General features: G+C 41.8%; 1 protein-coding gene across 3 annotated transcripts in view; it reads left to right on the forward strand.

Annotated features, from left to right (window-relative positions):
• klf8 (Kruppel like factor 8) overlaps positions 1-23,301 on the forward strand; it is an 81,474-nt gene that overhangs the window by 42,575 nt on the left and 15,598 nt on the right. For all 3 annotated transcript variants that reach the window (XM_085364718.1, XM_085364716.1, XM_085364717.1), the window contains exon 2: positions 1,427-1,747. In XM_085364718.1, the coding sequence (XP_085220844.1) occupies positions 1,427-1,747 (321 nt within the window). The remainder of the gene's footprint in view (positions 1-1,426; positions 1,748-23,301) is intronic.

The raw sequence follows: 23,301 nt of genomic DNA on the forward strand, positions 1-23,301 counted from the left end.
TGTTTAAAAATGTTCTTATTTTTAAAGTCAGAAATTATGTCTTAAACCCTTTTCTAATGTGGTAAATGCTGTTTTATATGTAATTGTATTTTTTTCCCCTTCATATTATGTTACACTGTCTTGACTACTAGACTCAACGCAGTTGGTTCTTGCTGTTATATTATTTTAGTTTCACTGGCTGCCCAAACCTACTGAAACCTGTTTAAAATGACTGTAAACATATTGTAGGTATAACTGACCTCAGCTCGCTTTGATTTATTCTTATCTGGCTCGTGATGGACAGGAGGGGGAAAAAAGTTCTTGTTTTACTGTTTTTGTTTCACTGTCCTTTATGTACAGTCATCATATCAAAAGTAAGACACATTTCAAAATATGACTGTCTCTAAACCTCTTAAAAAATGTAGGTCAAATTATGCTGGATTCCACATCTGTGGACATTTTTGGTACTGCTTGCCAAACTATTTGCAAGTTGGTGGAGAGTTTTATCTGTAGGGACTTGCATAATTCTTAGATAGAGCTCAGAAACTGTCTAAGAAAGGGAAAAAAGGGGAGAAAATTGAGACCAAAAAGAAGAGAAAGGGGTGTGTACATTTCTAAAAGTGTGTGTGTGTGTGTGAGTCCCTCTGCCTTGGCACTCTTCAGCTCGCTCTCTCTCTCTTTCTCTCAGTGTGTGTGTTTGTCTCTCGCTCAGCTTCCAGAAAAGGGTGTGTCTGCCTGCCTGCCGCTGAAAGGGAGGGAGGGGTCAGTTCACGGCTACTCCTCCCTGCTCTCGCTGTTATTTCTCTTTCGTTCTCATTCCCTCACTGGCAGCCTGAGGATTAGGCCTTTGTCTCTCTGCCTCCTCTGTCTCTGTCTTTGCCTTTAATTTTCCATCTCTTTCAGACAGAGTGTGAGTTTGTGTGTGTGTGTGTGTTTTTGTGTTTTTACCCCCTCTTCTGGCAGATTTTTTTGAGAGGAGGTTATCTTTAGCAGGCTTTCAGAGTAGAGGTAATGCTTGTAGTCATGACCTTTTCCCTCCAAACTCTACTAACCCATTTCCTGTCTTACTTCCTGTCCTACCTGGCACTTTTCTCCTCTTTCTCTTATGCTCTCTTGTTTTCTGCTTTCTTGCTTACTGCTTTTTCTCCTCCTGCCCACTTTACTCCTCATACCTTCCTCATACCCTTTAACACAACCCCCTCTCCCTTCACCCCCTCTCCCTGGCCAGGAAGTTTGGACTTTTTTTTCTTACCTTCTTCTCACCCCTCCTCCTCCTCTCTTGTTCTTCTCAATTTCTCCCCACCCCCATTTCATCCCCTTAACGACTCCCTTATCACCTCTTCTCCCCCCTTTCCTGTCTTTGCCGACCTTCTGTACTCCTCTTTTTGTGACCAAACTCACCTTCCTCCTTTTAATGCCATCTATTGTACTTCTTCTTCTTACTCAGTGTCAGTCAACTCCAAAGCAGAAGAAGAGTGCGGTCAGTGCCCGGAAGAGGCTGAGGAGCCCGGCCAAGCAGAGCTCCTTGATCCAGCAAGAACCGCCACCTTCTTCATCACCTCTGCCGCCCACAGTCCAGGAAGAGGAGGAGAAGAAAGAAGAGCCCGCGACCAGGCCACGGCCAACGCAGGGAGAAGAGGAGGAGCTGAAGGAAGTGGCGACACAGTCTGTGAGGGTGAAAGAGGAAGAAAAGAAAGCAGAGGAGGAGGGCGAGAAAGACATGCCCTCTGTACAGATCAAACCAGAGCCAGAGGAGATGGAGTGCACGGTGAGGAGGGGGAGACGGGGGGTTCGGTGGAAGCGATTGGTTGATTGATTGGAGGGGAATGGGGTTAAAGAGGCAGAACGCTAGATGTGTGGCTAGATGGATGGAGGTGAGGAAAATGGGCGTGTGCAGGTGGGGCTGGGAGTCGGTTCTGCGATGATCAAATGTGTTTGATTATGTCGATTTCACAATGAAAACACACACACACACACTGCGGTCAAATCACACAGACAGCAAAGGTTACTTCAGTTACTTACCTGGCTTAAAAAGAAAGCTTTAAATCATGTCACGCGTAATGAACAGAGTATCAGTTTGTGCAATATTGACACAAACTTCTCAAATACCGCCTTAAAAAATGTATCAAAATTCACGTTTTCCCAATACTCGAGAATCGGCAGCAGACAAGGAAGCAATATGCATACCAGAGCAATCAGCTGGATCTCTCAGATGTCAGCTTCCCGCCTGAGTATTACAAAGTGATTACAAAGAATTTGAGAAGCAGGCAGATAACATGACTAGGCACTTTTTTACTCTATTTAATTACATATCCTTCCACTTATGCAGATTACGTTAGGTCAGATCCTTCTTGTGATCCGGTGCCCTCTCGCTGGTCTAGGCTGTAAAGTGGAAAATGAACCTACTGGTGCTCCCTCAGAGATCCACCTAAACCAGCGCTGCTCAGCTCTTCTGTCTGTGCATCATGATTGGCGGTTTAGCAGCTTGATGGCGCTATTTTAATTCAGTACAGCGTTCAACAGATTTTGAGGTTTGCAACTTTTACTCTGAAAGCCCCGGACCTTAAAGAAAAAGACTGGTTTATCAGAGATTGCATCTTATTTTGATAGTTTTGCACATGCTTCCTGTCTGTAACAGTGATCCCTGTTTTAATTGCAAAATGTGACACCGTGACGTCATTTAAGTATCAGAACAAAGTGAGCCGATAATCACAGGTCATGCTGTTTAGGAGGGAAACATTCCCCCCCGGGCGACATCAATCACAGTTAACCATTCCCTGTTCCCTGTGCGGTGTGTGCACGTACCAATTTTACCTGTGCCACTGTTATTACAGTGATGCTGGCTTACTTTCAGTTTCAGTTTTCAAAGAAAGGAGTTTATATAATTTTTCTGTTTCCTTGTTTGTTTCTCTAGAAAGAAGAGACACATTTGTTTTTCTGGATTTTTGGTTTTGGTTTTTTTAATCTAATTTATGGTTGAGTTTTAGTAGAACTGCAAATCAAGACCTGATCTGACATAAACTGGCAATCATTGTGTCTTCATTAGAGCAAAAAGGACACAGTTATCCTTCTGCACTGGATTCCCTGGGATATTTCCTGGTAGTGGTTTCTGTCAAGCTAAGGCCTGACAATAATCGTCTTGATTAGGATTCGTGGATGCAAAAACATTGTGTCTATAATAAAGTCCGTGCTGGCGGGAATTTCGATTTTCCTCTGCGCATTATACCGCATACGCCTTGTATTATACCGCATACAAGGCACGAGCACGGATTTTTGAAATAACTGTAAATTTACTTTAGGGTTAATTTATGTTATTTCAAGCTTGATATTATGATAATGTAGCTGTTGGCTGGTGCATGAGCTTCACAAATCCAGAAAAACGTCCTTTTCATTTATATGCGTTCACCTGAGCAAATAGATTGTGTACAGGTTGTGCAGTTTAGCAGGAATGTGTGCTCTTTGTGATTGAAAACTTGCACCTGTTTGCCTGTGACAGCAGGCTGTTAGGCTACGTCCACACGTACACGGGTATTTTTGAAAACTGAGATTTTCCGTTTTTGTTTTAAAAAATAATCCCGTCCACATGTAAACGCAGAAATGAAGGAAAACGCTGCTAGGAACATGCCAAAGCAACAGGTGGCGATATATTCCTAACCGTGTAGAAATGTTGGCCAATCAGAAGTCTAGAAGCCTCGGTGGGAAATAGTAAACAAAGCTGGGGCATAGAAGCAGAACCGAGTCATATGTGTGGAGGGACAGTAACTGTGTGTATATGTAAGCATTTAAACACTGCAGAGAGTAGAATTAACAGTAACAGTATTGTAGAAATGTAGAATAGGGTGAACACGTTTGCCCAAACCTTATTTAAAAAGAGATCATGTTGCGATTGGATCATGCCAGCTGTCACCCACACATCCTAGCCATTGAGTCAACAGTTCAGCAGTCATTGCTGCATTATTTAAGAAGAAAACTATGAGCACCTGTGTGTGTGTGTTTGATTTTTATCTCTGTGTCAGACCTGTACCTCTTTTATGAATTCATCTCTTTTCATTTTGTTATTATTGCTACTATTTTGTTTTAAAATGGGAGTAAACTGCCTGTTTTGTGCTTTTTGACAAAAAATTAGTAATTGTTTCACATGTTTCAAACAAGCTTTGTCAAAAACAGCAGGGTTTGAGTTAAAGCAGCATTACATCAGAGTCAGAATAAGCTTTATTGGATTCTGATCAAGGAATTGGGTTCTTTTGGGTTTTTTCTGTGCTCTCAATGTACTTAACAGATACACACACGGACAATAACAGCATGTATAGTGTATTTATAGGTGCAATGATGCAGTAGTGCACAGTGCTAAGCGTTTCACAGCATGACGTCTGTTCAGTTTCTCAGGCTACGTCCACACTAGCCCGGATAGATTTGAAAACTGCGTTTTCGTCTGGAAACGCTCCGCGTCCACACTAGCGTTTTCAGTCGTTTTCACAGAGTTGCGCGTCCACATTGAAACGGCCCAAAATGCTTATGTTCCAGTCCTGCGCATGCGCAAAAGCGAGTGGGAATTAAAGAATTTTAAGAAAAGCTATCTGGAGCATGTACAAACTGATAATAATCTTTTTTAGAGCTGTCAAAATTGAGAGAAATCAAAACAACTGCTGTATGCTGATGGTGGAAGATTAGGCATGGTCTGACATTAGTGGGTAAAGTTTAATGGATGGGTAGAGTTGTAGGAAGTCATTAAACACACTTTGTAAACAAACATTTATTTGCTCTCATGTGGAAAAAGTCTGTTAAGGTTGTTAAGGTTTTGCACTTCAAGCAGCAAATTTCACCTTTTTTAATCCCGAGTGGCTTTTCAGGGAGCGCATCAGCAGAATGAGCTCCGTGAAATGAATAGTGAGGAGGTCAGAGGTCGCAGCCAAGCCAAGTTTTACATGACAAGAGCCTGTGGGATACATACTGACGAAAGTCCTGCTGGAGTTACCCGTGAATTCCCCAGCGGATTTCATTCTCAGGATCAGACTATTTATGGCTGAGCATTTACTAATAAATTAAGCAGCATATATCTGCATCTTCTGTCCTTCTGATTGATGCAGAGGAGTTTGTCTTTTTCTGGTCTTTGCTCAGAAATACACACCAATAGAGATTTTCCCATAGACTGGGAACCAAGAAACTGAGCTGCATTTTGTGCATTTTGTCACATCTTAACTCGTCTCTGTCTTTTTAATATTATTTTAGGCTCATCTAAGTATTTACAGCTTACAGTTGTTCAGGATGGATGGGTGGATACTTTATTCATCCCCTGGAGGAAATTCACAAATTCCAGCAGTATCCACAAACATTTTAGACATAAAATAAATACTAATAAATATTGTAAACATTGTAAAGATTATGAAAATTAGGATTCTGAAAGTAAACAAATCAAAGTTATTTTATGGCATTTCCTTTCAAGAAAAGATTTTATATCTTCCGGGCTTCTAAAAAAGGATTGTCGATATATTTTTAAGCTTCTCATAGTTTCACAGCTCATTTGACATGTTATGACTGGTCGAGCTCACTCATAGGAAATAGTCATGTAAAAGAAAACACTCTTAACTTAAGTTCAGCAAGTCAGAATTTTATTGAATTAAAAAAAAACACTGATAAGGCACTTATGCCACTTATTCTTATCTTTTTAATCCTTCGATAAAGCTTTAGGAGTATTTTGCTCATTGTTTGTTCTTCAAATGTTGCACTCGGTTCCCTCGCTCTCCTCGTGGCTATTAGTAGTTGGTGCGCTGGCTAGTTAGTTTGTCATCCTCATTATGGATGCAGTGATTATTGGTGGCTTCACTGCTGTGTGCCAATTAAATATAATTACAAGCTGATAAATACATGGGAGCGTTTTTGTGTCGCCCTGGCCGGGCTCACAGGTTTTGCAGTGCAAACGAGTTGCTACACCTTTTGACATTTCAAGCTTTACTGTTAAGCTGATAGGTAGGTCGATACACCCTGTTATAAACAGACAGGGAAGGCTGTACAGTAAAGGGTGTGAACAGTAATGATAAGGTGAGACTTGCTGGAGTCGCTCGCACAGTATAGCAGCCATTACCAAAGCGAACTTATAGCAGAAGGAGTGAAAGGTGTTTGTCAGCGGGAAGGGTGAGGCGTTGAAGAGAAGAAGCTGTTGGAAATGTGGACAGAAAAGCAGAAGGAGGGGAAAGAGATTGTCAGAGTGGAGACAGATGAGGGAAGTGCACAGATGGGTGAGAGAGAGGAGTGAAGGTAGAGAGGTTTGAAAGGGTGTGGACAGTCAGATAAGGACAGGCTGTGCTGCAGGATTATGACTGCCATCCATTTCACCCTCCTCTGTGTTCAATACTTTTTTTGTTATTTATGAAGCTGAAACGCAGGGAGATGCAGAGTCAGGCTAGCTTCTCTCTGGGTTTTCAATACGGGAAAGATAACAGAGAGAAACCGCAGGGCAAGTGGATTGTGTTGGTCTGAAAAACGGGGAGGTGCATGAACAGTTAAGAATCGCTGTATTGTCCAAAAGTACTGACATTTAAACAGCATTGTAGTGCGCGTGCTAGATAAATGTAGAATTAATCAGACAAATGAGAGAGCCGGGCACCGTTCATGGTAATGCATTTCTGTGCTTCCATTACCTTCATCCGCTGGGACAGCAGAGAAACCACTTGAACTATTTCTAATTCATTAGAAATTAACATTTTTGCTAACATACTACACATTTGCAAAGCGATCAGCCCCAGATGGCCGCCTCTCTCTGAGCCTTGTTCGTCCAGGGATTTTCTTCCTGTTAAAAGGGAGTTTTTCCTTGCCACTGTCGCCACGTGCTCGCTCATAGAGGGCTGTCTGATTCTTGGGGTTTTCTCTGTATTATTGTAGAATCGACTGTAGAAGCGACTGCTGTTGTGACTTGGTGCTATGTAAAGGAAATTGACTAATATTTAATTCAGTTTAGTTTTCAATTACATCTTGCACAAAAAATAATTTCAAGGAGAGATGCCTGCGATTTTAAATGCTTATATTTTGAGCTACCACCATTTGTCAAATCTTAATCTCAAAAATAACTAATTTTTCTTTACAGTTTTTGGCTATTTGGCAAACTGGTCATATTTGTAATTCCAGAGATCCACAAAATTACGCACAATCATTGTCGTTATTGATTAAAATAACCCTTGATGTGCTGAGCCGTTTTTGAGGCGAGGCATCACGTGCTTTATGTTTGCATTCCAGCTATATAGCACAAGCATAGATTTGCATTTATGACGGTATGTGGGAAAGGCAGGACGGGCTGTGTCTGTTAGCAGCGAGTGTTTTGGAGCAGAGATAAATAAAAGAGGGAAATTTCATGCCGGGCAGGAAACAGTCTGTTTTTCATTCTCAGCTGATACCCGTGTACTGTAGTGTCTTCTAGGTTTTAGAAAAATCATGAGAATGTGTCTCTACGATTGAATTTTAAAGACAGAATTTAGCTAGGTGACATAATTAGGTTGAGTTAATTTACCAAAATAAGCCTTTTCCAGTCTGTTTGAGGGGCTTCATGCTGTCGCCACCCTCACCCTCAAGTGTGGCTAACTCCACTGAAGTCTAGCAACACTTTACATGTATATTCTCTGTGCCATTGTCAGTTAGAACAGCGTGTCTTTGTGTTTATATGTATGAGGGCTAAAATTCTGCAGGGTGTGAGAGAGACCTTCACACAGAGCCTCAGAGAGTATTGTCTTTACTGTAGTGGGAACAGCCACAGAGTAGGTGAGATAAAATGTCGTTATTCACATGTTGTTGCAAGTGAAAAAGATACACTTGGTTAGTGGATGTGTCACAGTCATAATGTTCCCAGTTTGGTTACACTGCAGTTCCACTTGGCATGGTTTTAAGGGTTTATGGGTAGGTTTGGGGATATGCTGGTTATGGTTGAGGTTTGGCTAAGAATCCAAGAAATGAATGTCAAAAGTAGCCCGTGCTTTAGTGTGTGTGTGGATAAAAACAATGTAGCAGAGGAGTAACACAAAAAGTATTGTTTGTAATAGCGTAGTGAACTTGTGCTTGGCCTTACATATATGCTTGAAATTACATGTACTTGAATAACAAGGACTAATTGTGTTTCCCATCATCACATTGAATGACCTCTCTTGACAATTTGCAAAGCTGTGATATTAACTGGATTTCCTTTTTACTGAAATAGTTAGCAATGTTTTTTCCCTTCTCTTTAAATTTCCTAAATCCTGCCTTAGGAAGGATCATTTTAATCTCTGCTTTGTCACACAGTTACACCGATATACCCGGTTTATTTATCTGTAGCTCCTTTGTTTATTTTTGGCGTTTCTGATGCGTGTCTGATTAAGTAAGCGGACATAACTTTGCCAAGAATTTAACCAGAGGACAACTGTGCAGTCAACACTGTTCTGAAAACATGACCAGCCTGCATTTCTAAGCACATTGTTGCATCTCTCCTCACCACTACACTGAAAAACCAGTTACATGTCTACGATGTCTGGGTTTTTAGTTCATCTCAGTTACTGACGTAGTAAAATCCTTCTGTTTATTTCCATTTATAGCTTTCACAAGATCAGTTTATGATGTTATAGTTGTGCATTTATCTCCTTAACAGAAATGAGTTTGTCCCGCCCTGCAAATGAGTTTGGAGCTCCTCAAGGCTCCGTACTTGGGCCTTTTTATATGTGTAGTTCATATGCACGGACGCAATTAAATAATCATAAAAACCTATTAAAACTTAGTTTATGTTAATACATATATGTACATTATAGTAAAATGTGCTAGCAGAACAGTGTGAGTCTGGAGGATTTGAGTGCAGAATGGCGCGTTCTTTGCTTGAAGAGCAAAGGCAACTTTAAATGTTTATTAGCAATGCCAGGATCATATTTTGGTGCTTGCCTCAGCTGATTATTTTTTGGCTAAATACCAGAACCAATTGCAGGAAAATTTTCAGAAAGTGTAACATCAAGGCGAACCCGATAGACTGATTTATTTACTTTTAAGGAAACATCTTGTATTTCAGAGCTTAATTACGTTCACATGTGAGGCCTGGGAGAAGGAGTGTGTATATGTGTGCATTGTTGTGGTGTGGTTTGGGTTAGTGAAGGGTGGGGGCTGGGTGGAGTAGTATTGCGCAAGACATCATTAAGCAGAGAGTGTGTGTGTGTGAGTGTGTGCTGGCCACACCTCTGTGGCTGTCTCCAACAGAGGGGAGTGGACTTTCCTGTCCAAAGATAAAGTCTCCAGGAAGCAGATCCTCCTGCTATAAAACTCCACTGGGAGCCTAAAACATTAATGCTACATGCCTCATATTTACTCAAGTTAAGACTGTTATTATTATTATTATTATCGTTATTGTACCCTTTGTTCTAACTCATTTGTGCTGCAAACAGTAACCCTGTCAAGATGATTATTTGCTAACCCTTTGTTTGAACAGGATGCACTTTTTTTTCCTCCAAATACTAATTCAGTCTGGACTCTGAATGATGATTGTTATATGTTGTAGATTGTTATATGTTTGTCTCAACAAGACAACACAAATCCTAGTGAGTGAAGGCATGAAATCAAGGGGAAAATGTGAATATAGGAGTACGAGCAGTAGCAATGGAGGACTTTGACAAGTTATATCTAAACAAGCTGTCAGATGCAACAAATTATTCATCAGAAACAGATGACAATCTTTATTTAAACCTCAGGAAATATGAAATATTATGGTCTGTGGATCATACTGCGCTTTTTGCTGCTTGACTGCTTGTATGTGAGACCAGCACATAAAGTGGTTACTCAGACAGAAATAAGAAATGTCAGGTCCACTCTAGAAGACGTGCAAAGCAAACTTTATTTACCATAAGACTGTATTAAAGTTGTATGGTTCTAGCCCAGAGTTTTAAAAATAAGACAACTTGTTGTGATAGAGCTGCAACTAAGGACTGTGTTTATTCAGTTTTTATTATTCGGATTATTATCTATTAGAATTATTTCATCTATAGAATTCCAGAAAATAGTAAAAACAACTTTTAAAGCCTATTTAACAGATTTCAGTGGTGAACGACCTTTCAGACGTGTGCAGATGTCTGCTTCAGAGATAAAACTTGCTGTTTGTTTAGGATTTTGACAAATTAAATGAGCTGATTGGTTACTGTTTCCAAAGTATTTAACTTGTTGACATGTTACACCTGCCTGCATTGTTTACATATTTGCCAGCTTGTATTCTTATCTGTTTATGGTCAAATTTCTCTTTTCCTCACTATGATAATTTAAACATTTAAAGTTTTATACAAAGAAGATGGATGATCCTTTAAAAAACCATAGCAGTTCACAGATACAGCTCTGCTAAATTTATTTAGAACCTGGCTTGCTGAGGTGGGATGTTATTTTCATCAGTTACCCAGAACATTATGACATGACGTTGGTAACTTGGCTGCATGCATGTGCACGGATGTCTCAGCAGCTAAGCTTATTTAATGAGTTAGTAGTGCAGGAAACCAACAGAGGAAATACGAAGGTTATACGTGTTTCACTGAGTCATGCTACTTTTAACAGCATATACTGAGAAAAACGATTAAAACGAGCGTTTGTGGGATGTTTTAATGCTTTAAAAAAGCATATTTTCCTCTGCTAACAGGAACATCGGGTCCAAGGTCAAAATAGACATCAAAAGGTCAAATGGAGGTGATGTGAGATGTGAAATTTTACACTTGCTTCAACTCGTACTAGCCAAATTCCATCAGAAGTGGATGGAAAGTTGGGGAAGAGACTCCACTACTAGCCCTTTTTTTCTCTTTTACTCAACTGAGAAACTTTGAGGATTATCCAAAGGATTCTTCAAGTCAGTCTAGTTTTTATGCTTGTTCTCTCTGTTGTTTCTTCCATCATGCAAACTTCAACAGTTTGTAGTTAGAAGATTCCAAAGCAGGAGAAAACAATGAATAGTTTTTCAGTCAGGAATAAATGTAATCTAATGACAACCTGAAGATGCCCACTGTATTATCAGCAGTGGGTGAGGGCTCGGCATGGTGCTGCGTTGGTAGTCCGTAGGTGGTACGCAGAGCTTTCCAGAACCACGTCTGCATAGCTGTATACAGTCAGTGTCAGAAATATGCGTATGAATATGCGGGCTACACTTGTTCTTGTAAGTGCTGTTTTTCATCACAGTGAGGTAGAAGCGGGGTTAAATTTACTTTGAAAATCTCCTCTGTGGCCTTTGCTTCCGCATCTCATTTTGTGCTATTTTTTTCCCTTCCTCTTTGTTGATCTTCCCTTTTCTGTTGAAGCCGCCTTGTTAACCTATCAGGATAAGACCTAGATATGGCGTAATCGCTGCAGAGCCACCCGCCTCTGGCTTTTGAGAGTTTGTGAAGCCTCTGTGTTGGTTAAATTCCCACAATCCCCCTCTCTGTGTGGCCAAAGTGCTACGCAAATGGAAACCACTGCGGGTTCATAAATCCTGCGTTACTCAAAAGCAACTTGGCAGTAAATTTTCAGAAGAGATGAGGAGACAGTGAAATGTTGGGGGCAAGAGGAGTGAACAGCAAGATGATTAAACAATATGGCGAGCTCATATGAGTTAACTAGTGTTTGTCAGAGTGACAGAATGGGTCAAAGTTCATTCAGCGGCCTAGATTTAGCTTTCCAGTGAAAGTTTTCTTTTAGTTGCTGTTCCTGTTTTTCGTTTTTTCCCCAGAACAAACACACACACACACACACACACACACACACACACACACACACACACACACACACACACACAATCGTGCACTTTTATCTCCCCTCATCTCTCTTTTTCTTTTCCCGCCATTCTTCTTCTTCTGCTTTCTCTTTCAGTCTCCCGACCCAAGCTCTTCTTCTCTCCCTTTCCCTCCCTCTCCTCCCTTTCTCACTCTCTCATCCTAATAGGATATGTCGAGGGAGGCACTGCTTCCGCTCACCCCGTCGCCATGGCAACCACGGCTCTGGCGGGAGTTGCCGAAAAGACTGTGCAGCCTGACCCCCCCGCCATCACCACCACCAATCCTCACTCCTTCTCCTCCTCTTTTCTCCTCCACCTTTCCAACCAGTGCTTCTCTCTCCATCTTTCCCCTGCCCCCTCCTCAATCTCTCTCTTTTTCTAAATCACCACTTATGCCAAAGGGGAGCACGCATGCACGCACACACACACACACACACACGCGCAAACACACACTGAATACCTGCCAGCACAGCACAGTGAATAGCCCTGTAATCGCTCTCTCTCTCACACGCACGCACACACAGACACACAAACAAACAATGTGGCCCTCTGTGCATGCGTGTGTGTCACACTGATGTATTCACATAAACAAGTCAGTTGTCCTCCAGCAAACAGGAGCACTCATGCACAAAGAGACCACATCACACACACATACACACAGACACGCACACACTTTCTATTACTCCCTGTGCGTTTGTGTGTGTGAGAGCAAGAGACATGAGAGGTTAGAGAGGCCGATTTACTGTGCTTTTGCCAGCAGGGCTTTGGTAGCATGAGTTAGTTAGCAATCATTGTGTGTGTGTGTGTGTGTGTGTGTGTGTGTGTGTGTGTGTGTGTGTGTGTGTGTGTGTGTGCGTGTGCGTGTGTGTGTGTGCGTGCGTGTGTGTGCGCATCTATGTTGGAGCATTCAGTCCATTCAAAGGGCAGCACATTCAAAATTTGGGATGCAGAGAGAGAGAGAAACAGGAGGGGTTGCAGTTCAGTGCAGATGCAGTCACCTCTGCTGGTGCAGGATGATGATGTCATTGTTGGCAGCCCACTTCCTACAGTGCAGAGCTTCCGGGAAGCAAATACATGACTGGGAGAGGAAGCTCTATGTTAGTCTAAAGTTATCTGGAAACATGTAGGTCATTAAGTGGATTGGCTGGGGTTCAGTATAGTCGCAGTAAATCATGTTGTCTGTGCGTCAAATCGCAGCACATCCTGGCGAGGTCGTCGGAGGGGGTTCAGCTTTCCTGTGAGTTACAGGAGCAGCAGCAGCCAGATTTCTATTTTTTTTTTACCTGTCTGCATCAATAAACAGTTAAGACACTGCCTCTTAGTCTACTAGAAAAGATAAAGCAGCATGGGACAAAAGGGATTAATATGAAATGACTTCCACAGATTTTCTCCTTCTCAGACTAAGTTGAGATCAGTTTTTTAGTATCAGCAAACTATTGTTTGTTTATCTTCCCTTTACTTTTTTCTTAACTGAGTGGATTCTGTCACATTTCAAGCCTGCTTATAGAACAAAATGACTGCCCATATGGAAAAGATATATATATCTTATAAAGTTTGTATCTGTCTTGTGTGAAACTTGTATGAAAAGCATACAAGAGTGAAAACAGATATAAGATCCCTTGAAAAATTATAAAAATAAAACTTGTATGTTTTGGATACTTCCTAAAACAATATATGAAAGTAATGAGAAAGTGGCCACTTTCATGAGTAAATCATATAGGTTTTTACTATTTCTTTTCCATATGGGTGGGTTTGCATCACAAGTTAAACCCGGAAATCATTCGTATGGTCGGCAATCCACGTCTTTGATTTATCCTCAGGTGTTAAAACCCACCATTAAGGAAAAGAGTTGTGACCAGTTTTAACTTTAAAGTTCAGATAAGTTTAACTCTGAGCCTGCCCACTGCCAGCCACTGCCCATGTGAACACCATAGCAACTCCAACCAGCTGCTGTTCAAACCTTCTGTTTGTGCCGCTCAGCTGATTAGAAGCAAGCAGGCTTAAAGTGAGCGGAGCTCGTGTCAGACATCATGCACGGATCCACTGGTGCAAGAAGGCCCTGGATAATGAATAGTAGAGTCCAAGAAGGAAGGTGTGAACCTGACAGTTACTATAGTTGAAATGGGCTATGGCAACTTTAACACTGTGTAGCATTTTTGTATCAAGAGTACCCTCTCCAGCTTGAGCCGAGTCTTTAAATTATGTGTTTGACATGAAACGCACGCACCAACTTCAGGTCGCTGGTAGGCAGCCTCGATCAGGGCGACATGCACAACGTTTAATTTTGCCCAAGTTGTTCCAAGCAGCCTCTCACACATAACTTAATACTTTGCATGTGCCTCTGAGATTAAAGAGTAGCCAGCAGACGTCCAAAACTAAAGGCGACGCTTGATGAGGTAATGACATCGTTTCAGTAATGCAGGCGGCGCTGATTTCTTAAATTACTCTGTCGTCATTAGCACTAGTTCAACAGCATCCCCCCCTTGTGCTGGTGTAATTAATGACATCTTGTGGACATGTAGAAGTAATTTTTGACGTGTCAGGTGGCTGTCGTGTGCAAGTGCCTGTATAATTAATAGTGGGCTTCTTGCCCTGGGTCAAGCTGCTTGTTTCTCATCTCGCTGCTGTCAACTTGTCATGCTTCTTCTTTAGGTGACAAGCCTTCAGGGTAGGTTATGCTTCACGTAGGCATAGTTTGGATGGCGGGTTGTGTCTAAAGCTGAAAGTGTTGATCGCTGCTCTGAACGGCCGCGCCGGAAGACAAGGGGGGGCTGTCAGAGAGAAGGGTGAGACATGATAATTGTTTTAATATGCTTGTAGATGCGCATATTTTCACATCAAACTTAGATGTTATTTAAACTGGCGAGGGGGCGCAGGGGGGTAAAAAGCGGTGTCAGCAGAGCAAAATATATTCACCTGTTTCCAGTAAAAACGGACTGTTTCCCAGAGTTAAGCCGAGGTGCCACGGGTGCCAGCGTCTTCGCCGCTGAAACAAGAGAGGCAAAAAATGTTTGAGATTTTCCGTTTGTGAAAGTGATGTTGTAGAAGTGTTGGATGGGTTGTGGACTTGACTCGGTTTTGGATTCTTGAGTAAAATAAGCAGGCAAATTTATGTTTTCCCACCCTCAGCTGAGTCTGTCTCACAATGATACTTTTAAACAGCCAGGGATCGAACCACCAACCTCCTGAGCTGCACCTGCTCAAAATGATTTTCAGTAATAATGTTCTGTTTGTAGCGATTGCAACATATTGATCGTAACATAAAAAGATTGCATGCTTTCTTTACCGACTTTAAAAGAAAAACGCTGTAGAGCTATCAGTGATAGCGAGCCGTCAGGAGAGACAGGCCGTGAACTCTGTCAGACTCTGCTGAACTGGTCAGGTTTTATATCTCTGTAACGTGTCTTGCACACCTGGTTCAGGCACATTCTTGCAGTTACAGAGAACCTTGTTGGAAACTTGGAAAAATAAAGTGAATTGTAAAGACGGATTATTGGTAAAGGCTTAAAAAAACTGTCTGCATATGATGAAAGTCTCTGCTGTTATTGTAAAGACGCAGGGAAAGGTTGCTAGAAAGACATTTTTGGGCGTTCCTGCACAATCAGACAGGTTTCGAACAAGTCCAGTTATGTAAACACTTCTTTGGAAGTGAAAGCAAAGGTATGCACCATGATAGCAGCACGTGCATTTGCTTCAGAGCTACAGCCACTGAACGCTTTTAGCTGCTTTCCACTAAAGCGGTTTTCAGAGGAACGGTTTATTAATTCATTTATGTCAATATGGGCCCCCACAATTCCAAATTAGCTCCTCTTAAATACGGCGTTCCTCAAGGCTCTATTTTGGGTCCCGCCCTCTTCGCACTCTATTTGCTGCCATTGGGCTCCATCTTCTCGCGGTACAGCATTTCATTTCATTGCTTTGCGGATGATCTACAGATTTATCTACCTTTAAAATCAGGATCAGATCAACCGCAGCTCTTATTACGCTGCCTTGACGATGTTAAACAGTGGTTATCATTAAATTTTTTACAGCTAAACGAAAACAAAACTGAGGTTGTCATTTTTGGCAATTTCAATCATATCGACAGCACGTTGGGTACCCTCTCCTCGTATTGTAAAACATATGTAAAAAACCTCGGAGTTTACATTGATGGTTCTTTTAAATTGAATAAGCAGGTGAGTGCAGTAGTTCAGTCCTGTTTTTTTCAGCTAAGACAGCTAGCCAGGATAAAGCCATACCTTCCGGCTGACGTCTTCGAGCGTATCATCCACCTTTTTCTTACTTGCAGATTGGACTACTGCAATTCATTGTATTATGGCCTAGATCATGCCACCATCCATCGCCTTCAGATGGTTCAAAATGCTGCTGCTCGCCTGCTAACCGGTACCAAACGGAGAGAGCATATAACCCCAATTTTAGCCTCTTTACACTGGCTCCCTGTCCCCTACAGGATCCAATTTAAACTCTTACTTTTTGTTTTTAAGTCACTCAACGCCCGAGCCCCCCCCTACTTGTCAGAGCTCCTCTCTGCCTATGCTCCAGGAAAACCCACGAGATCTAGTTCAAAACTATTGTTGTCCATTCCACGGACTAACCTCAAATCTCGTGGTGATAGATCCTTCTCTGTGGCAGGTCCCAGACTTTGGAATAGTCTCCCCTTTAATATTAGATCTGCTCAAACTCTTGAGCAATTTAAATCTTTACTAAAGACACACTTTTACGCTCTGGCATTTAACACATTATGACCCAAGCATTTTGGATTTATCTGAATTAGTTAGTATTGTTTCAATTCTTCTATTTTATTGTTTCTATTGTTATTATTGTATTACACTGTAGTTTTTAATTTTATTGTTATTGTTAAGCACTTTGTGCAGCATCGGCTGTTGGAAATGTGCTATATAAATAAATCTGACCTTGACCTTGACCTTGACCATATGAAAGACTCAAAAATAATGGAAACAAGTTTATTATGAACATCCAGAAATGACAATATATGGGTAAAAGAGATATTCTTCACCTTATATTCTTATATTTATATTTATTCTGAATGAGCTGTCTGGTCGAGAACTTATCCTCTGTGGACAACAGCTAATATTTCTGAGCCTCTCGGTAGCATATAATGGATTTCTGGTTCAAGACTTTCTTAAATCAGAGATTATGAATGCAGATCAAATTTTAAAAAGCTTTATCAATGTTAGACAATAACTTAAAAGTTAAGACTGCATTGAAGTCTCTCTTCTGCTCTACATAAAGCCTCATTCTCACAGGCCTAGACTGGTTGACAACGACCCTGGCTACCTCCTGTCATTAGAGAAAAATACGCATTCCCCAACTTATTGGAAGTTGCTGGTGGCCATCATCAGGTGAAATTGATTGCAAAGAGGATGCTGTGTCAATACTGTCATTGCTGCAGATGCCTGCAGTTTGCATGGAAGACGCCAACCAGTCTGCAAACACCATTTACTTCATTTACTTCATTTCAAAGTGTTTGCAGAAGTCGGCATCTTCCGGGCAAACTACGGGAAACTACCCGTTGCAGTCATAGCAACTACTGCAATCACCAGGTTTTTAGTGCTGGACTCTACCGCTTTGCAGCCACTTTTCACACTAGCAACTGCCAGCAACCAGTTGCCAACCAGTTGTGGAATACACACCTTTCAGTAGCAGTCAAGGAGCTACTGACCGGTCTGTAGGCCTGCCTGAGTGAAGCTTTAGCACAGTGACTGCCAGCAAACACTCTCAACTGGTTGGAGAATTTCCCTTGCAGCTGGTGGTTGTCAAGTGGTAGCCAACAGGTCTGTAAGCCTGTGTGACTGATGCCTAAATTATTTAGTCTACAAACAGCAGATTCTGCACATTCTTATGAATAGATCGGTTTAATATGCCGCAGTATTGTGTAGTATACTTTTCCTTCATGTCTGATTGTTTTCAATCAGAGATGCAAGCTTAACATTTTCTGTGGCTTGACATACGACTTGATGAACCTGAATCTTTGTACTGAAGCACCTGCTAATTGGAAAGCTAGTAGAATGCTAATGATACTTCTGAGGCTTTATTTACAACAGCTGTAGCAGAAAGACCAGCTTATTATGCCTACACATGGCAAAATCACGTACAATAGCAGCATTAATTATGAGACGAATGCTGTTTGCAACAGATGCATAATTAGTTATTGTGGCTTTTAATTGGGTTTCTCTGATCACCTTCACACATTTCCTTTTATGACTTAACCAAAAAGCTGCGAGATGTCATGGTTTACACTGTGAGCGTGTCTGAAGTTGGATTTTTCTTGCTGTGCACATTTATGCACACCTGTGCTGCGAGCTTTATAGGCAGGCTGTCCTGTGTAGGTGTATGAGGTGAACAAGTTACTAAGCACCCAGGATATCAACACCGGCAACTCCTAATAGGTAACATTAGACTGAGAGTCAACACTGACTGTGGCTAAGACTGAGCTGTGCTAGTATCAGCCTGCTAACAGGTGGGTGAAGCAGAGAGAGAGAAGCAGAAGGGAGTGTGCTTTAATCCAGGGTGGGGGCACTTGGTGTTGCACTGGGTGGGTAAGGATTTAAGGGGTGGAGCTGCAAAGCTGTGCCTGTGGTTAATGTCTTCCCCAGCTGTTGTTTATTCTCTCCATGTCCATATCTGACTTCACACTTCATATACTCAAGTGTGCAAACACACACAAATGGAAATGGCTGTCTGCAAGTGCCTAAACATATAAATTCTGTACACATAGGCACTGGAAATCACAACGAATCCACGCCAGATATGCCTCTTACTTAATTTCTGCTCGCTCCTTCTGTTTTTCCTCCATTTCCATCTCCGTCCTCCGTTCTCTCCGCTCGTATATAAGCAGTCACCGTGTGTCTGTCTCGCCTCGGGACCTATTGATTTCTTCCTGTTAGAAAAAAGACAACATTTAAACATCAGACTTAGAGGCCTCAGAGGAGCTAGCTTTGTTGTTTCTTTCCCTCTGTGTGTGCTCTGTGTGTTCTGTTGTTTTCTTTTCACCACAGCAGATCGTGTTCCCCACCTATGACCAGCGCAGGTGCAGCACGGGTAGTGTTACAAAGTCACCATCAGTCTCCTTTTTCACCATTTGGAAAATAACATTTTCCACAACAACCCAGGAACTTAAAGTCTTTGTAAGCTGATATTGATACTAGTGTTTAAAGCATAAACTGTATAAAAAAGATGGGTGGATTTGACTGAAAAACCAAGGGGCTCTGACTCCAATGTGGTAGCGCTTGTAAATCACAAAGTGGGCCTGCTGTAAAGCAAACGGCGTCTTTATCGTCCTTTTTGACTCTAATGGGGACCGTAATTCAAAAAGGAACATTGTGTTGTAATAAATATGACTTGAAACTAAAACTAATGACCATAAACTCATCAGGAACGTGTTTACTGAGGCCACAGATCAGCGACCCGAGGGCCATTTTCTTGTAGACAGTTTTATAGATGGGCTTTCTTCTGCACTTAGTTTCACACTGCTGGCCAAGGTAACTTTACTATTCAGACATCCTTTTTATACAGTCGATGTTATAAAGTGATATTTAGCCTGACAGTTGGTGCTGATACCAGTCCATATTCTTTTGTTTATTGGGTTTTAGTTATTTCCCCTCTTTCTGTCAGGTGAGATGGCTTTAGTTTAAAAAACAAGTTTTAACGTCAGCTGTTGGCAACATTCAACCTTTAACAAGCACCTAACATAACCGACGAATATCAACCACTAAATACGGAGTTATTACTTTCTCATAAGCTGATACCAATATTTGATACTACGTACAAACGACTTAAAAACTCTCCAGATTATAAAATTGGAGCAAAAACAGTGACTTTGAGCGAGGATGCGCTCTCTGTATCAAAGGCAGTTTCTCAGTGCGACTTTGTTATAGAGGGCTGTCACAGTTTACCCCACTTGTCATGTAACTTGACATCAATAAATTATGTGGCTGCTGACAGTCGAGCATGATCGGCCTGTCAGGAGTCTACCTCTCATGTTTAGCGTCACCTGTTAGCTCTTTGTTAGACAGCCAGAAAGTGTGCTTTTCATTTGATCGAGTTGGTAAATAATTCCCTGCTTGTGTACTCAAAAATATCGCCACGCAGTGTCCTCTCTGAACACATGAGGTTACTTATAGCCGAGCTGCATTGCAGCTGCAAATCGCTCATTATTTGATCTGTATGAAGCCGGGATTAAAGTCCTCTGGACATTTTACATCTTCTTCTCTCTGCCGGGCTTCCTCACCACTACAGCTGCTCCCCACTTTCATTCAAGTTAGAGATCACATGAATTAATTGCACGGCGAACACTGTGTGACCCATTTTATGATGGAGCAGATGAACTGAGAAGTGTAGGGTGTGTGTGTGTGTGTGTGGGGGGGGAGCTCCACTGCTACAGTAAAGGTTTTTCCGTGTATCGTTCTGACATGTCGGGTTCACTTTTTAAAGGCTTGCAGCTTTGTGTGGCAGATTGTTGCCATCGTGTCATTTTAACGACCTCGTGCAGAGATCTAGAGGAAGCTGCCTAGATTCTTTAAGCCATCATTTATTCATATTTACATGCAATTCATGCTGGAAATATTCGGACAGTCGCACGGTGTTTGTAATTTTGCAGCCATCGCAATAGATTTTAGCAGCCCGAAAGTTTATGAAGGAAGATGATTCTTAGTAAATCTCCTGATCTCAGTCCAGTGGAGCATTACTGAGGGAGGGAAGGAAGACTCCAGGCAGAAGGGCATTTCCTGCACGCACTTATAAACATTAACATTTTATTTCGATCGCAGTTTTGAATTTAAACTGAAAGTGAGGTGTTCAGTTTCGGCTTAATTGATACTTTACAAATTTTTTGTGGTGGCATACGGAGCTCAAATTGTGCCAGTGTCCAAACACAAACTGTTTCTGCTGTTCATTCCCTTAAAAAAATAAAAAAGGTCGAGCTTCAGACATTTCAGAAAAACTGTCCTGAAATCCTGACTTGCAGAAATGATGTCCTTCAGATTTTCTGTTTTTAAAAGTCTATCAGCTCTTCACTATTTGCAAACATCAATGGTATTTGAAAATACTACTGGGTGATTGATCCATACTATAATATACTGATGCTGTATTATGAAACCTGGCTGTGTTATTATCGATAATATGCATTCTCTGCAACTGAATATCAGTTTCTGACCGAAGGATTGAAAGATCATTTTTGACTTTTATAGTAAAAACACCAAGAGCTTAAACCAAAGCCGATGGCAAAGTGTGGCTTAAAAACTTTTAAATAGGAGAATAGTTTATACATTTAATCAAGGACATTTATTGGGGGAAACAAAGCCACCGCTTTGACGCAGAGCGGGATATTAAATTGTGAGGAAAGAGCTCTTTTACATCCTCGCTCTTAAGCTAATCACTCTGTCTTCATAGAAAGTGTTTCTTCCTTTTTGGCCCCTCTTTCTTCCCTTCCATCTCCCTTCCTCTGAGATCAGAGCTCGCGGGCATCCGGAGGGGGTTTTATTTTCTTTTTCTGTCTCTTTTTTTTTTTATATTGGACTTCAGCCTTTCAGTCTCTTCTTTTGAGGATTTCGCACAGAGTTGTGGGTTTAATCTGAGCAGCTGTGAAAAGAGGAAAAGTGGAGGGGAGAGGAAAATCGAAAAGAAGAAGGGGGGGAAAAAAAAGAGCGAGTGGGTAGAAATGAAGCCAGTGAGGGATGAAAGGGTGAGGTGGTGAAGAAAAACAAGGGTGTGGTTGATGTAAAGAGCGAGAGATGCTGGAAGGAGAGGAGGGATGTGACAGACAGAGAGAGAGAGAGAGAAAGGTGAAAGGGGTGTGGTCGTGATAGAGAGAGCGAAAAGAAAGGAGTGAGGAGAGGCGGGGCTGAAGCAATGGAAAGACGAGTGGACCGGGAGGGAAATGGAAGGGAGTTGGTGGTGGGTGGGGAACGAGTGGAAAAACATGGAGTCAGCTGATGGCTCCCAGTTTCCATGGCAACGCTTGGCCTTTCCCACCCACTCTCTTTCTCTCTCTTTCTCCTGTCTCGTTCTGTGCCTCACCCACTCCCTCACTTCTTTCACACTTCATTTTCTTTTCAGTTTTTTTCCCTTTTTTTAAAGACCGTCTCAGTATAATCACGTTACAGCCCAGCTTCTCTTCGCCCATCTCCTCTCTTTTTTTTGTCCTACCTTCTCATCTTCTCTCTCCTTTCTTTTTCCTATTTGCCTATAAAGTGCTCCTTAAATCCCTCCTCACCTAAGCCGAGTTTCACGCAGGTGCGGCATGTTCCTTTCCTTTCCTCGCTCATTACTTTGTTTTGTTTTTTTGCTTGTTCAAGCCCACTGCATTAGACCACAGTGTAGAAGGTGAGCATTGATATGGATTAACCATTGCAAATCGTATCTACAAACAAAAATCAAGACGCTAATCTATTTTAAATCTTCACGTGTCCTGTAATGCTGTAAAAAGGGGGAAAAAGCAGAACAACAGGTTTGCTCTGTTGTAACTCTGGCTATTTGGACATGACGCTCACCGACGGGAAAGTTGTTTACCACTTATATTTGTGCCGATGCCACTGCCACAGCCTCCAGCTGAACTGTGTGACCCGATAAAAGGGCGTAGCAGAGTCTCCACCCTCTCCTCCTCACCCAGAGCTGAACTGGACGGAGGCCAACTCCCGGACTGGAGGCTCGCTGCTGCTCCCTCTCGCTCCAGTTCTCCCGTGTCTCTTTCACTCTTCCTGTGTCTTTTTTTTTTTTTTTTTTTAACTCTCTCCCTCTCACACAGTACCAGTCTCTCTCTGTACCCATGCAGCCCTTCCCTCTCTTCTGTCTCCCTCACTTTCTCCTCCGCCCCCCCACCCAGTGTACCACACTGCAGCCATTGTTCCCTGTGCTTTCGAGCTGCATGGCAGCCGAGTCCTGGCTTGCTGTAGATGCAAAGGGACAATATGAAAAACCACAATGCCTGTTATAAGAAAGCATTTTCCTTTGCATGAAGCATTTCTTCAAAGCAAACCTTAACCAATCGCTGTCTGTCTTCATTCACTGAAGAATGAGGTCAGGCCATGAAAGATGTATGCCCAAAGGGTTGAGGAGGTTGCAGAAGCATCTCTCATTCCATAATTTTCTTTTAATTATATTTTAAATTCTTCTCCTATGGCTGACGCGTCTAACTACTACAGTACCCACGAGTCTCAGCATCATTCGTTATGTATCAAGCCTGTGATAAAAGTATACCATCATATTTCCTAATATGATCCTGGCATTGCGTTTGAGTCGGAGAATGAATTGTTCTACTCTTGTGAATATTGATGAAAGTGCACACTTTGGTTTTTCCTGGTGAAATTTGGTGAATGTTTTACACAAAAATTGATAGCATTTGTTATTTGAGTTATTTGTTATTTGCACATTGGATGATGGTCCTGATGACAACCAGCAGTGTTTCTCTTCCATCCTCCCCAGTATTTTACACCTTATCTGCTCACAAATATATGCATTAATGGTGTTCTTTGCCATGACCATGTAACACACAGAGTGACTGCAAAGCAGAGAGAGATACAAAGATTCAAGGTCACCTGTTGTATTCATAACCAGCGCTGTATTTGCATGGATGGATATAA

Source organism: Diplotaxodon limnothrissa, linkage group LG10 (assembly GCF_057381915.1).
Source record: "Diplotaxodon limnothrissa isolate DT_005_m linkage group LG10, D_limnothrissa_male_GT1.1, whole genome shotgun sequence".
Taxonomy (NCBI): domain Eukaryota; kingdom Metazoa; phylum Chordata; class Actinopteri; order Cichliformes; family Cichlidae; genus Diplotaxodon; species Diplotaxodon limnothrissa.